At 39.0% G+C, this 17,548-nt stretch overlaps 1 protein-coding gene across 3 annotated transcripts in view; it reads left to right on the top strand.

Annotated features, from left to right (window-relative positions):
* Positions 1-17,548, top strand: part of FUT9 (fucosyltransferase 9) — a 107,069-nt gene that overhangs the window by 67,615 nt on the left and 21,906 nt on the right. For 2 of the 3 annotated variants that reach the window (XM_074581098.1, XM_074581096.1), the window contains exon 2: positions 14,517-14,666. The exons of the other annotated variant lie outside the window; for it this stretch is intronic. In XM_074581098.1, coding sequence (XP_074437199.1) covers positions 14,624-14,666 — 43 coding nt within the window. In that variant the 5' untranslated portion in view covers positions 14,517-14,623. The remainder of the gene's footprint in view (positions 1-14,516; positions 14,667-17,548) is intronic. 3 annotated transcript variants of the gene reach the window in all.

Here is a 17,548-nt window from a genome sequence, read left to right as displayed (position 1 = left end):
ATGTTAGAGCTACCTAAGCTGATGTTCACTTTATTTAGATGGAGGTGCCAAAAATTTTAGTACGCATATGCAGGGGTGAAGAAAGATGTGCATGGGTCTTAGTTTTGCCTTTTACTAACCAAAACTCTGGAAGCTGAATGCAAACTGTTCCAGAACAATATTATCTAAATATCTATACAAAGATGATTATTGTATTAAAATTATTCCTGTGAAACGCTTTTGCGTGTCCTTAACTCTACATGTGAGTAACAGTTCAGTAGAATTACCAACATACAATAATGTAATTGATTGTTATAGTTCATTTAGAAACTTAGTACATTAAGGAATACTAACGTCTTTACAGCATTTTCAACTGTAGAGAAACAGAGTGATTCCAGTTATTAATTTCATACAAAATTTTTGGCTTATATTGCAAACTATATTAAAATCTATTTTGTGTCTTGAAGTAAGTCAATTAAGAAAGTATTGTTAAAGTGGCTTTTTTGTGAGCTGAGCAGATTTGTATCGTAATTAGTTAAATAAAAGCATATGAAAGAGCATAAGAAAAAATATACTACAGACTAAGAGAAATAGCAAAAAAGATGAGTTCTAGGGAAAAAGCCACAACAGCAGGATCAGAATAAATTGGGACAATGCAAAAGAAGCAGAACACTGACCAAAAAAAGAGTCAAATTAAGATCACCAGTGGATAACAAATACCAAAAAAAAAAAAAATCTTAGATATGGTGAATGCCATTTCAGATAGAAAGGTAAAGGAAGTTATTTGATCTTTCAAAAGTAACAGAGAACAACTTGTGGTGGAAATGGCTCTCAGCTTTTCTGATGAACAATGTGGATTGGCTGTCAATCAGCTTAAGGGTGCAGAAACTACCTGAGGTTGAAGCAGCAGATTTGTTTTATAAAAAGACTAGACATTCACTTTAGCCGTAAATTGTATTACATGCCGGTTGAACTTATAGGCAGCTAAAGGAGATAAAGTATCAGGCAGTTGTGAAGCATTTTAGTTTTTAATAAAGACAATTATGTAGTGTAGTGTAACTTTTTGTAATAGAACATTTGTAAGTCTTGATCATTTTTTCAGTGATGTTTAGAACCTTGCTGGAATTTACAGAGATGCTCATTGGTACTTTTGTGCCTATGTGACCCAACAAAGAAATGATCAACAACCAGCACTTTATTGTAAGAGGGCTTTCAGGTCTCAAGAGACTAGTCACATTCTAGAAAGTATCGGGTAGCCTGCTTCCCATCAAGAGGATTAACATAGTGTCAAAATCAAAACCAAATATGTTTTCTTGGATGATGCTGGAGAAAGTTTAAAAAGGGATAGAAGACTTGCAAAAATCTTTCCTGACGAGAAGGGCTTTCCCAGCAGACCAGAAGAAGCTAGGAACCTTGTCTTTTGGAGCCAAAGTAGCCATGCCAGCTGTATATATGAGTTAGAATGTAAGGGAGAAAAGTCTATACTATCTGGATAGGTGTTACTGAAAATCCCCTCTCCATTGCTCAGCACCTAGACATCACCATTTATCTGACTTTGTGTTCGTGGCCATCCAAATACTTTGCATGCACTCAGTGCTAAGTTCATTAATAGTTCTGCTGAGTTTAAGTGTGAACACACAGAAGGTTCAAATGGGAAAAAAAACCATTTCTAAGTCTAAACTCAAGGTAGTATCCAAGCTTTGCAGAAGATTTCTCCTGTTTTGAAGGTTAATGTTTTAAGGCAACATAACTATGCTGGCTTTACGCCTCCTCAACACAAGGAGAATTTACTTATCCTTTCAGTTATCTCCAGGTCAAACACTGTATTTCCCGAGTAACTACAATTAAGCACATTGTCAGGAGACCTCCAGCACACTCTTTCTCAGGTGAATGTTGTAAACAAAGCTCTGTGCTCCCAAGACACACAAGATACAAGACTTTCAGGCTTTGGTCTTGAACTGACTCCATGTTTTCACATTGTTGTCTGACAAGCTGCAGTGGGGAACAAAAGAAAATTTATCTCACCAACATCTTTCCACAATGACTTACTGCTTGTTGGTTTGGACACTCTACTGAGACTACACACTGCAATTGAGTGTTGTACTTGAACAGTCACTTGCCCTTCCCATCATAGGAAGCGAAGATCAGTCAACACCCAATTTGTCAGACAAGTTCAGGAGCTGGGATTCAGGGTCTATATTCTAGTTTAAGAGACATGACTACCTACCACCTTATGATGCCTACTTGTAACAGAAATGGAGTTGTGGATTCACGCTCCTCAGGACTTGAGCATCAAAGTGTTTCACCTGCTGACAGGTGCAAATCCCTGCTGTAGGCTTCCAGATGTCCCATTCATTCAAGGGAACGTGGACACCTGACTTGATATTGTGAATGCCACTCCAGGTGCTCCGTTTCTCAGTAGCACAGTGCACTTTCCAGTGCAAACATTATACTTGGCTCTGAGTTTGTAAGTTTTAGGTATTGCATCATTAAACTCTAGTTGCCTGAACCCTTTTCTAGTTCTTAAGACAAGTGACACTGAGCACTGTATTCTCCCATTCTCCAGTTTTCCCTTTCGCTAGAAAAAATAATCACAAAAATTGCATGAGAGTTGGATTATAATCAACCTACTGCAGAAAGAAAAAACATAATTCTGCTGAGAAAAGCTGGAAAAAAGTGGCCACTCTGCTGCCTGCAGAAATGCATAGAAGATTTATATGAGTTCAGAGCAGAAAAAACACCTCAGAAGCTATGTGCAAAGTCAGAGCAGAAGAAATTACACTTAACTCCTGTGCAGGATTTATTTCAAAAAGTGTTTAAGATGATTTCACCTCAGAGATTAATGTTTAAAGTGAAGAGAACGGGGCTGTTGCAGGATGCAAAGCTGATTTGTGAAATGTAATCTCGGATGGAAACTTTCAGTTTGGGAAAGGATTGTAGTATGCTAGGGTAATTTTAGGGCTATTTTGCATTTAGATAATGTACCTGTGGTTTGATGGAGAAAACTGATAGAAAAATGGGTAAGGAAATGATTTAACTCAAGAGCAATGCAATTATTGAGACATAATTCATACAAGCAGCATCCCTGGGATTGGCATTATGTGCCTTTTCACTTCTACTTGTTGAGTATAAATGCATTTTATAAAGCTCCCTCCTCACCTGTGCTCAGAGAGGACACATCCTGTAGAGAAAGCCCCTTCATTAAAAGGGTCAAGGTGAGAGAACCTTCATTGTGGAGGCCACGCTGCAAAAGGGAAGAGGATGCCAGCCCTCGTGGCAGCCGAGACAGTATCCTCACAAGTTCTAACACCTCAGAAGCTATGTGCAAAGTTAGTCGTCTACTCAAAAAGCACTAAGCTAATAAATAATGCAATTAGATTTAAAGAATTTGGATCATTTGGGGAATTCAGCAAGCACCTAGCAAACAGAAATGATCCTGGAGAGACTTAAGACCGTGCTGGTAAATATTTGCTAAATAGAACAATTGGAAAGTACACTGGAAAGAAAAGGAATAAACCAAGGAGCAGTAGTGAGAACACTGACTTAGTGTGGGGGCATAGACATGCTCTATGTTTCTCTTACCCAGATGGCCCATCCCTTCTCAGCATTAGACTGGATTGCCATAAGGCAGTACTTGCAGAATGTTTGGACAATCCAAATGGTATAAAAAACAGTGCCAGAGAAAATTTTCAGTTCCTCCTTTTAGCATTGCCTTTGTTGCCATGACAAGGCCATCTACGGCCACTTGTTCCTCCAAAGGAGTTTACATGTGTTTTGCTGCTATTGCTGCTAAAGCCCTCATCTGTTCTCTTGGGGTTTTAACCAGCCTCCTCACTGCACTCTACTGCTCCTATAAAACACAGCTGCCTAAACAGTCATGGCAGTTATTATGGCAGGCTTGCCTCTGCTCTGAAGCTCTACCTTCTTGCCCTGTTTCCTCCCACATCAGAGTCAGCCTGTGTGTTTCTGTCATTGCACATCACCTTGGGACCTGTCCATCTTTATTCACTTTGCTGCTATGGTAGCAAACATCTTTCAAGCTCCTCCTAGGTAGCCCCTTAATGCTACAATATATTCCTAAAGTTAATTTTCCCATTAACATCTAAGGACACACTGTTTGGAAATAATTTTTTTTTTTAAATAAAGATTAAAAAAAAAAAAAGAGTACTCTGATATGAATGCACCAGGAAACAGGATGGCTGATATAGGTGTATTTTAAGCTTTCTAAAGCAATCTTGACATGCATACTTAAATGCATGATATTACTTCTGCTGCCTTTGTCTTTCTTCTTATCTTTTGCTGCAGTCATTTATTGTATCTCGGCTCAGGTAATATACTCCTTGTGGCAAATTTTCCACCTGCATGTGAATATTCATAGTGTAAATACAAATTTCTGTTCTGATGGGTTCCTCCAGGAACCTGACAAAGGATATGTTATTTCTATACTATTTTAGAAACTATAACTAAGTAGCATACCAGCCAGCCAAAACCGTACACCTTTATAGAGGAGAGGGTTCTGTACTCACGTGGTTTTTGCAAAATATTAAAGAATTTCAAGGCACCCTCATGACCCAAATCAACTCAGTTGTGGAGTAGGCTCGGTCAGTTATCTATTATATAAGCCAGACATCACTCTTAACAGAAAAGTGTGAGATAAATTCCACTGAACTAATGGCATTCATAATAAAATATATTGTATACGGAAAAGTATTTCAGATTTCCAGATGATCTAAATCTTCTCTGTGTGGTATTAGGGGAAAAAAAAAAAGTAACAATTTTTCTGGTGATATATAACAGCATAGATTGGAGCCATCAGGAAATGACAGCTTCCATTTGCAGTCTTAACCTTACTTTTTTCCACATATGCTTTATAGTACAGCCACGTTTTACATGTATTTCAGTATTTCTCAGATAATGTAATGCCCTCTAACATTTTGGGGAAGAGTGGCTGGAAAGCTGCCCAGCAGAAAAGGACCTGGGGGTGCTGGTGGACAGCCGGCTTAACATGAGCCAGCAGTGTGTCCAGGTGGCCAAGAGGGCCAATGGCATCCTGGCTTGTATCAGGAATAGCGTGGCCAGCAGGAGTAGGGAAGTCATCGTGCCTCTGTACTTGGCACTGGTGAGGCCTCACCTCGAGTACTGTGTTCAGTTTTGGGCCCCTCACTACAGGAAAGACATTGAAGTGCTGGAGCGTGTCCAGAGGAGAGCCACCAAGCTGGTGAGGGGTCTGGAGAACAAGTCCTATGAGGAGAGGCTGAGGGAGCTGGGCATGTTTAGTTTGGAGAAGAGGAGGCTGAGGGGAGACCTCATTGCCCTCTACAACTACCTGAAAGGAAACTGTAGAGAGGCAGGGGTTGGCCTCTTCTCCCAAGGGAATAACGACAGGACCAGAGGAAACGGTATGAAGCTGCGGCAGGGGAGATTTAGATTAGATATTAGGAAGAATTACTTTACTGAAAGAGTGGTCAGGCACCGGAACAGCCTGCCCAGGGAGGTGGTGGAGTCACCATCCCTGGAGGTATTTAAGAAACGTGTAGACATGGCTCTTCAGGGAATGCTCTAGTGCCCAAGATTATTGTTTGTGGTGGGGTGCTGTGTGTGGGGTTGTGGGTGTGGAGTTTAGTAGGTGGGTGTTGGTGTGTGGTTTTTTTGTCTTTTTTTTTTTTTTTTTTTTTTTTTGTGGTTGGACTCGATGATCTCAGAGGTCCCTTCCAACCACTAAGATTCTGTGATTCTGTGATTCTGTGATTATGGCTTTCCTATACATATTAGCTAGCATTTTCAAACAAACAAAAAAATTAAGTATTCAAACCAACAAGAACAAAAAAAAAAAACAACAACAAAAAAATCTTAAAAGCCCAGTCTGAAAAGCCAGTCTTGCAGTTGCAGTTGAAGAAACTTACCTTTAATTATTCCATTTATGATCTCTGAGCGCATCGAGCTTGCTAACCCAGTCCCCAAGCTCACGCTTGCAGGAAGAAAGGCAAAAACACCTGAACAAATGAGTATGTTAAGCAACCCTGACCTTGGCTCTGTACTACATACATTATACTAGTGATGTCTTTGTAAACTGTTGTTTCAGCTGAGTTAATGAGTACGAGTCCTAGACGAGATCAGACTGAGAGCTCATGAGAATGTGGGTGACTGAGAGCTAATGCGATATGAGATGGAGCAAAAGAGAACAAACACACGCACTCACTTTTCATTTCCCTGAGGTGGTAAACAGAGACACCGAGAGAAAAGTCTGTTGGAGGAGAGGGAGTGGAAAAAAATGCCATCGGTAAGTGTAGAGAGTTGAGAGGTTTTGTTCTGCTATTTTCAATATTTTCTGTAAGAAACTGCTCAGGGTATCCAGGAGAGCCCCTCACTGGGAAATCTCACTGTAGCAAGTAGTAGCCGTTAATTACAATTTAAGTTAGTGTGTTTTCCTGCAGTACAATTTTGGCCTTATAAGTACATATCTAATCAATGTTCTAACCCAGGAGTTATTCAATTGATTGAAGGTAAGGGTGTGCAGCATCATCGTTATCTGTCGGAGCTGTGCGCCAAAGCCTGCTGTGTATTTGGCACAGGCCGAGCTGTATCCTTAGCAGAGCAAACAGAGTTTTAACGCAAGTTACAACACTCAGTGGAAATCCTTGCCCTGCACAGCCGCAAGCTGGGAATATTCAAAAGGCTTTGGCCTCACTGCTGGAGGAGAACGTGGCATAATCCAGAGAAAAACAGAGGCTAATCAAGAGCAACGCTGAGGCATTTACAGAGATAATCGATGACAGTGAACTAAAAGAAATATTTTAGTGAGTATGAAGCATATAAAAATCAACTTTTTTTCACATTTGTAACTTTACCAAAAAAAAAAGGAAACTTCTGTTTAAGTTTGAAAAGACCTAAACCACATCTGAAATATTTAATGGGTTCAAACTAGCTGGGAAAGAGGGGAAAAAAAGTCTGTAAGTCTACAAAATAAGACACCTCATGTTTTGCATATTTGGTTGTTTTTCCTGGAGTTCAGACCAGAGAGGTGTGACAAACACATGGGCAAGTTGGATAGAACAGCATGGAAAAAAAGGGCTAAACATGTTGTGCCTTTTTGGTATTCTAATTGCATTGCTTCCTTCTGTTGCTTCAAATCACATCTGACACTTACTTAGTGAGATTAATCTGATAGATTGCAAATGTGTATTCAGGGCTGTAAATATAATTGACATGTGTTAAAAATATAATCATATTGGTCTGAAGTATCTGCATCTTGTCCTCCTAAGGGCATTCTCAATTTTTTGACCTGTAAGTCAGAAATAGTGGGGGGTTTTTTCTTTGCATTCTTAGATTACCCAACACTTTCGGATTTTATTTATTATGTGGTTCAGATATGTCATTCTCAATTGTCATGGCCAGTGGCTGTGATGTCCGTAGCTGTCATTCAATAATATGAAACTCTACTTTTTTCCTCCCTGTATCATTTTTTGTGAATATAAGAATGTTCATATTGACAAATGTTTAGTTCTCTTTGAGCTTGATAGAAGAGATTATGATTCTATCCCTAAAATACATTATTTTTCTTCATCACTGTATAAGTTATTTATAGTTTTGCATGTTACTAATACCACTTTAAATGACAAAGATTAAATTTTCACTTTAACCAAATAAGTAAACAGTAATCTTTGTTCACTACTTTCTTCACTATTGTATTTCGATATTTTATTTGCCACAACACTTTTATAAACTATGTTTAAATCTATGCTTATTGTGGGCAGATTATATTTCCTGGGTTGGTTGCTTTGTTTGGTTGGTGTTTGTTTTTTTTTTCATTTCATGTTAGCAGTAGCCTATTTGCATGATGGAATTTAGATCCTGGCTTGGTGTTGGCAGTTGACCAATAAAGAACTCCTCGTAGTCTGCAATGTCTTAGCTAGTGATGCTGTCCTTAAGATCCTTATTGTGAAGGAAGGTAGAGAAGACATGAAGAGACAAGGGGTGTATATAGACTGCCCTGCGCCCTGTTTATACCAGTTCAAATTATACAGTCCAACATAAGTGTGCAGACGAGGCATAGAACATTTCTGATGTCATTGCATCCCATTTTACTGCTCATGACAACACATCTATGCAAATTCCACAGAGCACAAATTAAACATAGATAGGAAAATGTCCTAATCCACTGGTTTTATTTTTTGTTACATATTTTGTGTGATAGCATTAGATTTTTCTCCCTGCTAAAGGAAATGCTTTTTATAATTATATTAGGCTTTTCTGCATGAACACGTGGATTCCTTTTTCTCTTTACTGGACAAAAAGACCTTAGCCCTGGGATGACTTATTCACATTGGGGATCATCACATCTAGGAGCTTGTTCTCCAGAAGTAAAGAGCAGGAAGATTTACCTAAGAGTTTTTGATCCTCAGATTTCTCTGCCTTTCATATATGCTGTCAGGTTATAGTAAGATTTTGTAAGGTGATTGATTGGGACCTAGAGCGTGATCAGAAAATTTGGTTCTGTCATTTAAGATAATTGTTCAGAGGAGGGGTTACTTTTATTTTGGATTGGCAGATCAGGCTTTTCTTTCTGTTATGAGTTGGAATAAGGCTCTGTAGGGGGTTTAGCTGCCCTCAAAACATTTATTTCTGTTCTATGTGAGGAAAAAGTAGTGAAATTTTGTGTTAATTTTTCTGGCTGCCTAATGTATGATTCTGTCCCTGAGTAGCAGTCATACGAGAACTGAGCTGCTTCAGAGCTACTCCTGCTTTTACTCTTTTTCATGTTGTAGAACTAGCAGGACTTCTATTTGCTCATCAAGACCAAGAAACACAAACTTCCCCAGGCAGGTCGGGGTAACAGTGCTTATTTACAGCAAGGCAGGATCTAGGGCTACTCAGAAACAAACTTTCCAACTCCTGAGCTGATACAGATACATAACCCATGGGGAGAGATTCAAGCTACAGGTGGAAGATCTTTCCTGTAAGTCATGTGCATAGGTTAGAGTATTTAAAATTATGTGTGTTTATACTGCCACACTCAGAAACAGAGTTCACAGAAAGTGAGGAAATAAGAAAAGTCATTTAGACAGTTTATTCAAGCTTCAGGAACCCTTACAGACTGCTTCTTTCACATAGTGTAATCTTTGCTTTTAGCGTCATTGGAAGATCATAGGCTAAGTCATGACTATTACCCCTGGGTTAAAAGCCACAGCGGATGGTCTCCCAAGGCTCAGGCAATTAATTTTCCTTTCACAGGGGACCTCATTGTTCACAAAGACATGAATCAAATGCATTTGTAAAAATTTCCTATTAAGCTGTGAGGTTGTTATACTCCCCTTTCAGTGGCATCATCCTCAGATATAAGAATAGCACAGATAAAATGATTGCATTTCTCTCTTGTCAATTCTAAATCTCTTGGGTGCCTTGCTAGGAAAGAATGGAGTTTCACTCTCCCTTTTTTTTCTCCAAAATATTTGTGTGAGCTCTTTGTTCTTCAAACCGTGCCTCAGCTCTACAGTTAAAATCTCTTTTCCTTGCACATATGTAGGGAGAAACCACAGCTGAGCTGTGAGCCATCTCGGGCTCCGCTGTGTGCCCTGCCTGTGGTCAGGAGCAGACGTTGGTATGCAGGACTCACCTCAGGATACGGTCACAGGGATAGCGATCACCTACTCAACGCCTCATTCCTTTCAATACCAGAAAGGATGCATGCCACCTTCTTCTAGTTTGTGTGGACAAATAAATCAGGTGGGAAGTTCAACTTGCTCAGCTGCCTCAGACATTTAAAGAAGTTGAAGACCTTTGTCAGTACACCCCAAATCAAAGTAATAACTCATGAAGTTCAGGCAGTAAGAGCAGGAACAGCAAGAAAGTGTTTGAATTAAAAAGGCAATTTACCTCTGTATATTGAATAGAACTACATGGGAAACTTTTAAAGACGTTTGTTGGTAATTCCTTGTTGATTCAAAATGGCAGTACTTGTACATCATGAATATTACTCTGTAATTTCTCCAATCAATTCATCAGCATCAATTAGAGTGTATTTGGCACACCTCTGGGGCATATATGCAACCTTTTTCTTTTAATTACTTCTTGAGAGGTTTGTTTCATATGGTCTCTGAGGTAGCCAGATTCAGCAGCTGTGCGGGCCAGATCTGTGCTTCAGGAGCCCATCACCTTGAAAAAAAATCTTGTCTGTTGCCCATGAGCATACTCTCCAGCTCTGACCACAAGCAGAAAGTATTTTATTTTTTTTCAATCTCCAGGACCTGCATGCTAAGGCTGCAGGCAATGTGCTCTGTGTTGGTGTGGTGGTTTTTTTAAAACCATTAGATTGTCATAAATATGCATCATCTGGAAAGTACCCTTTACTCATCCTTCTGTGGAACTGGCAGGTGCAAGCAACAGAGGTGCACTTGCACATTATTGTTCTCTGCCACTTCTGAGAGTAATTTGGGCATTAATTAGATGTAAGAGCCAAAAAAAGGACTTTACATTTGTTGCTCAATACATTTCAGGCAGGGTGGTTGTCGGATGCAGGACTACAAAAAGTGAAGATTTTCATACAATAAAATAGCCAGGCTATAATCTCAGAGCTTGGTAATAGCAAAATAATGTTAATCATTCATCATACTCTGCAACACTATCTGTATTCTATCTGAAGATATAAATATTAAATAATTAATCCCCAAAACCTCTCAGCAAGTTGACTGTCATTATTTCCATTTTACAGATAAACTGCGGAGCAGAATAATTAAATACTTTGGTTAAGGTCACACAGTAAGTCTGCTGAGGATGTGAAAATGATATCAAACTCTGCTGATTTCCAGTTTGGTTCTTTAGGCACAGAACAGTCTTTTTCTGCAACATCTCTCTCATTCATGATACATCTCATGCAGTTTAAATTAGAAGCATCATTAAGAAGTGAATTACCTTCTCTCCTTTAAAAACTATTTTCTGATTTTAATATTGAATGCATTCAAGCGGTTTTCTCATGCAATTATGATGGCAGAAAATCTAAACACAAATCTGAAAATAATCATGCTGTTTCTCCATGTTTTCATGGTATAAACAGCCAATAACACCCACAGCAACTTTATTCAGACAAAGATTAGAAAATATGGGGGTTTAATTGGATTCCGTTTTCAAACATAGCAAAGCCCTAAACGACTAGCGTTTCTATTCTCCTTCTTCATTATTTCTTCTCCATGACATTTGAAGCAAACCTGTTGTTATGAAAATTAAGGCACTGTTTGAACGAACAAAAACTAGTTTTTTTCTAGAGAAATGGGAGGGTAGTTTTTAAAAGCACCTTATACAACAATTTGTAAAATCTCATTTTCAAAAGCAAGTTCAAGGTGTAGGGAGGGGATAATTTGAAGGGATGAACGTTAATCACTGAACAATGCCCAGAAACTTTAAAAAATTCCCCTGGCATGTTAGCACAATTTTTGGGCTCTGACATAAAAGGAAAACATTTGACCTATAGGCATTTCCAGAAATTTGTCATATAGAGCTGGAAGAAGTAAAGTGTCATTGAAAATGAGTGATTTTAAAACCAAAACAACACAGGAACTTGGGCATCTACTTCATGTTCATAAATACAAACATTTAGGCCCCTGTGAGGCACTACATCCTCTCATCTGCCAGGTAGGCTTCACATGTCTGGAGACTTCTGCATCCAAGTTTTTGTCAGTGAAATCTTCAGCACAAAAGTCCACGATCTCCTGAGTTCTGAGGAAACCACGCAGCTTTCTACCATGACTGAACTGTCCAAAGCCCCGGGGTATCTCATTACCCTGCTAGGATCCTCACATCAAAATGTGTTTTCCCTGTGCTACCTAGCTAGTCGGACCCCATCACTGTTTTTGGAGCATGCCTGAACTTCATGAGTCAGCATGGAGAGAGGGAAAGGTGAAAGTACTCACGGACGATGTCACAAGGTGTGGTTAAAACGTATTTTGTTTGAAGTTTTGAAGCAGGGATTTACACCTTCTGTATGCTCTCATGTGAAGCTGCAATATTCTAGGATGCATCACAGACGGAGGACGGTTGTCTCCACAACCACAGTGCTTTGTTCAGGTTCACATTCTGCTACAGTAGTCAAGTATTTAAATTTCACCCTGGGATGCACAAAGACCTTCATTTCTGAATGCCTCCTTACAGCTTAGTTGTTAGGCCTCTTTCCTAGAAGATAGAAAACCAGATCAAACACAGAAGGGATTTGGATTTGATTCTCCTATTTTCCAGAACAGTGTTACAGGCAGCTGCTCCTTACATCCCCCACCTGCCATTCCAGAAAGGACTGACCTTGCTTTATCCACTTGACTCTAAAAGAGGATTAATGACTCTACGTCCCAAGGGGAAATAAGAAATAAGCATCTACTCTTCCTCCCAGACATTTATCTTACGATGAGTGGAATTATTTACTGGGATGTCTATCTCTGTCCTTTAATATGAGAAGTAGATTACACAACCAGCTTAGAACAGACATCAAACTTTTAGGACATCGAAGTCCAAATTAAAATGCCTAGGTTAGTTTTGAGAATGGTGATGGACTTCTAAAGCATACAGAAGATAGGTGCTTTTGAAAAGTGTGCCCTTAGCACTTCTGCAAATAGGAGCCTAATGCATTTCACTGAGTTCACTTTTTTAACTTGGGACTCTACAGAATTGTTCAACATATTCTGCAAGCTAAATTCAGTCATTCCATTTTTCAAGGAAGAATTCTATGAGAAAGCTAAGATATATAGCTATAGCTTAAATTATACCTGTTTTCAAAACCATTTGGATGTACTAAATGAGGAATTTCAATGTGGCCATCATTATGAGACACAAATTGTAAGAGTTAACAATTTTTTTCTGAGGATTTCCATGAAAATTAATTACCTTTTTTTAATTTCTAGTCTAAAATTCGGTGATTTACTTATACTCTGTGTAAAACTGTTACAAAATACTATGCAAAACACCTTTATAAAATACTATATAAGAAGCTTTAAAAAGCTAATTTTATGTGTAAGTCTCTGCAGAGAAGAATGGAAACACTTGCTGACCCCCAGTATTTAATCTCCTGGTTGTCACAACATCATTTTTTTTCTTAGGTCTTCTGGTTTTTAGCTCCGACATAGGAGGGATTCTGGAAGAAAATAGAAATAAGGGGCTTTGTTCATCCTTATTGTTATTATGACTGTTTATAAAACAATGAGTCTACAAAGAGCCTACAATTCTTACAGATTTACAAAGGACAATTTCAAAGTTACTATACAGAAAAAGGCATTACCTGTGATCACAGCTGTAATTCGTGTGTCATAAAAAATAGCTCTGAATTGGAAACCAAGATCTGGGGAAGTATCTGAGAGAAGAGAACTAAGGAAGGAAGGAAGGGTAAATTTTCCCTGGGGGATAGTAGAGTCCATCACAAGCAGAAACTTTATAATCCTTTCCAAAAATATTTCTTTGTTATTGTGTCTTAATACCAACTTTCCACAATGGCATAATACAACAGTAACATGCAGTAAGGAGTTAACATGAGACAGAGCTCCATAAATACATATTTTTTTTATTTATGCATAACTGTCACAGTCGTCTTTTTTTTGTTGTTGTTACTTTTTTTTAGATCCATGCCAGCTAAAAAGCACTTGAAACATCTCTGAAAGTAATGAACAGATGAACAGAGACTGCTGATACTACCTACTCCTCTATTTCAGAAAATGGAATGAAAGATTGGGTCATTTTCCTGTGATGAATATATCTTTAGTTAACATTTGCTTTTTTTATAGCATATTGATTGTCTTTTCACAAAGTCTCTAAACATATGATATACAAAAGGAGAGGAAATGTAAAAATAATAGCTGTACTGCGTATCAGCTTGGAGTGTATTTACCTACCCTGCTCTTCCTCTGTGTCCATCAATTCCATCCATCTCTTCTTTATATCATCTAGAGACTAAGAACTGCTTCTTCCAGCTATTCAAGTCATACCAGAATAGAGGTTGGTTTTTACTAAATAGCTTGCTGTCCATCAAAAAAAGTGCATGGCAATCTTTCAGATGGCAAAGCCTTTGCACACAAGTGCAATGTATTATTATTACCCGTATGTGCTTTCTGTGGGTCAGAGCAAAGTTCTGACCTCATTGTCCTTTCGCACAAGTTAATAGAAGTGCTAAGGAACTACAGTTCGTAAGAACTGCCACAATGTCTATGCTGGGTAAGATCTATGCTGTGCAACTGCTCTGGTCAGTCTCAAGAACTGAACCAGCTCTGCTCTGAGCTGTGTTTTGAGAGTATCAGTGCAGCCAGCCCTTCCGAAGTCATGCTGAAAAGCTGCGTACATTAGCTCAGATAGATTACAGCTTGTGCTCACATGATATCTGAACTAAAATGGCTTACTTTGGGCTGATTTGGAGGGCAAACATGCCAAGGCTATATCCTGATGATATGGACCTACCAGCAGTGCAAATCAGAGTTTCTTCTGCAATCAGTACAACCAACTTTGTGCACTTGACATGACACTGGTAGTAGGAAGTAATCTGATAGATCACATTTCACTTTTTATTTTTCCAGTCTGCTGGATCTCATCTGTGCTGACTTGCAAGCCCAAAGCCGTCACAGATCCTAATTACTCACTTAACAGAGGATTCAGTCAGTACAAGGGAACCGGTCTTAGTTACATGATAATTTCTGTACGTACTTTCAGAATACTGTACAAAGAAGGTGAGTCTCTTTAACTCCATTTTATGGTTGAGTAAACTAAATCAGGCATAAGATCTGACTTGCCAGTGTCACCGTCACCTGTCCCATCCCTCAGGCAAACCAGGTACAATGTCATCACACCGAAACTCTTGAGTATCCTCCTCAAATGTTGCTCTCATTTCCAATCCCCGTCAAAACTACCATCATAGCTTCTCTTTCATGGTAGTCTAAAGTGTGCTTGTTTATGTAAAGAGATTAAATGGTATTTTAAATGTGTAGATGAGTTTACACTGAGATAAACCTCTCCCTGTTGGTCTGGAGAGAGGTTTTATTTATATAAGATAAATCTTTCATTCATAGCAAAATTTAATACCAGCCTAGTCATTATGCTTTCCACAGTTATTCTGAAAAAGATGCTTGTTTACAGGCAACAGCTCTGTCTAACTATGCCTTAGAGACACCGGCATTTCCAAACCTATGCTGTAACAGTCCACAGCCCTTTGGGAGCAATGTTAAATAATGATACCTTGATTAAGTATTAAGATTGAGAATCAGAGGAAAACCTGCGGAAGACACTAGAATGTGAATGGGGAGTACATGTGCATTTGGGAAGACTTGCTGCAGATCAGCGTCCTGTTCTGAACAGACAGTTCTGATGGATGAGGTTCTTGCCTGAAAGCACATCCCCTATCTGAGAGTTCTGCAAGCATCCTGGCTTAATTTTTGAACAAAATAAGAAAAGAGACACTTTTCACTGTTTATAGCATAAGTAGCTCTGCAAAAGTGTTTTTTTCATTTCAGCATATCTTTCCCCAGCAGAATAGAAGTTCCGTGGTTTTTTGCACTACCACAAAATAAATCTGTTATTCATCTTTCTTCATGTTTTATCGGGGGGGGCAGCGATTTTAGAGTTGCTGGGAAACCACAGGTGTTGTTTTCTTTACCAAATGGCAACCCTGTATACCATTCTGAGGGAAGAGACAAGCCTAAGCAGGAGCCTTTGTTTTACCAGTGTCCTAGTCCTGGAGTACTCAACAGAGGATGGGATCATTTTAGGAGAAAAACAAAAAAACCCTCAAAACTGTGCAGAAAATACTTCACAGCTATCTAGCATAGCCCTAGCATGCAGTAAAACAGCACAGGAGCATCTAATCAATGGCAAATTTCTCTAAATTATAGCAGTCATCCTGTGATAGTAATAGAGCTAGAGCAGTTCAGACCATATCCATTTCACATCTCTGATGAGTTCCAAAATAAAGAGAATATCACCCAAACATTTTTCTACTCTGGGCCTCAAATGCTAAACCAGTAAATCAGTTCCTAATGAAGCATTGCAGCCAAGTGTATTCAGCATAATTTTGCTCCAAACACAAAGTAGTCTGCAGTCATGGTTTGGATCTGTGTAGCATCAAAAGAAAAAAAAAAAGGTTAAAAAAAAGAACATTTCTTTGAGACTATTTCAAACCTTCTGCATTAAAAGTCCTCTGCCTCGAGAGAACAAGAAGTGAGTTCTGTAAACTGTATTGGAAGTACCAAAGAGTGAAACTCCCCGTAATAAGGTTTCTTGTAATGAGTGCTGTGTTTTTTTCATCTTATTTTTTGGAATACACAGAGTTACTTTTTCAAGCTTTGCTCTACACTGTGACTCCTAGAAATGTATTTCCTTGGGAAAATAGAAGCTCTGTGCAATCACTGTGCTGTGGTATGCAGGAACCTAAGGCTTCCTGGGTTTAGGCTTACCACGCAATCGAATAAAAAACAACCGGTGAAAACATTTCCAATAAGTCTATGGTGTGGGGATTTTTGTGTGTGTGAATTCATATGCACGTACGCAAGCATACAGGGAAGATACTAACAGGCCTAAATTACACTGTTTTGCTGTTTCTTTTCATTGTTACTGTTACGCGATTCCAGGGGTGAGGTGCACTGAAGTCTGGCAATTCTCATACTTAATTGCTCCTCAATGGCTATCTTAGCCAGAGCAGTTCACAGCGTTGTGTACTTCCCTGCCACGTTTAACTGCTCAGATCTATGTTCTACAGTGCAGTTGGCATGTTGAACAAGCTAGGATTATTTAGAGATGTTGTTCTGCTGCTTGATTGCCATAATGCTACTTCCCTCATCAGAGACATTTTGATTGGAAATCTGCAGTGTGAGTCACAAAGGACAATGTTGATGTAATTAGGATGCTAAAATGACAGTGACAGAGTGTTAGTCGAGCTGTGGGAATGACATTCAAATACTGGGTTTCATACTTTGTATTTACAATGGAAATATACCTTCAGACTTATGATGCACAGTAGCAAACATCTGCCACCGTTATTACAGAGAAAATGGGACTTATTATTCAGGGAGTAATAACAGCTTTCAAAGCTGCAAAGCAAAAGGCAAAGTGCTGATGACTGAGGACCAGGAAAACCCACAGTTGTGGGATATGTGCCAGTATCCTTTTGCCCTTAGAAGAAAGTCCTTCTGTTACCCCCTCCTCAGCCCTCCATTTGGAATTATTCTGCTTAGGAGGCTTTTCCGTTAAAGTCAAAAGACAGAGGGCTAAGCATTGCCTTCACTGTATCATTTATTTACCAAGCCTGCCTTGCTTTGCTTTATCTAAGTGATTTTTCTCTTCAACAGCTACAGTAGGAATTACTTTAGTGTGCTGTATTCAGTTTAGTATCAGTTATTCTCTATATCCTTCTGTGGCTTTGTTTATTATGCTGCTTTTTATGGCATTATAGCCTGACTGGCTTGGAGTATAGATGTCTTGATAGCTTAGCGGTCATATTTATACTGTGGCCAACCATTAGGGAAACTTCAAGAACAGTGATTCCCAATTGGTAAAGTAATAATATATTAAAAGTGAGGGCCAGCGTGGAGTCCCACTAAACATCAGAGAAGGACCCATG

The sequence above is a fragment of the Larus michahellis genome, chromosome 3 (assembly GCF_964199755.1).
Source record: "Larus michahellis chromosome 3, bLarMic1.1, whole genome shotgun sequence".
In the NCBI taxonomy this organism is placed as follows: domain Eukaryota; kingdom Metazoa; phylum Chordata; class Aves; order Charadriiformes; family Laridae; genus Larus; species Larus michahellis.
The sequence above is the reverse complement of the archived record's forward strand: the minus strand, read 5'-3'. Positions and strand labels throughout refer to the sequence as shown.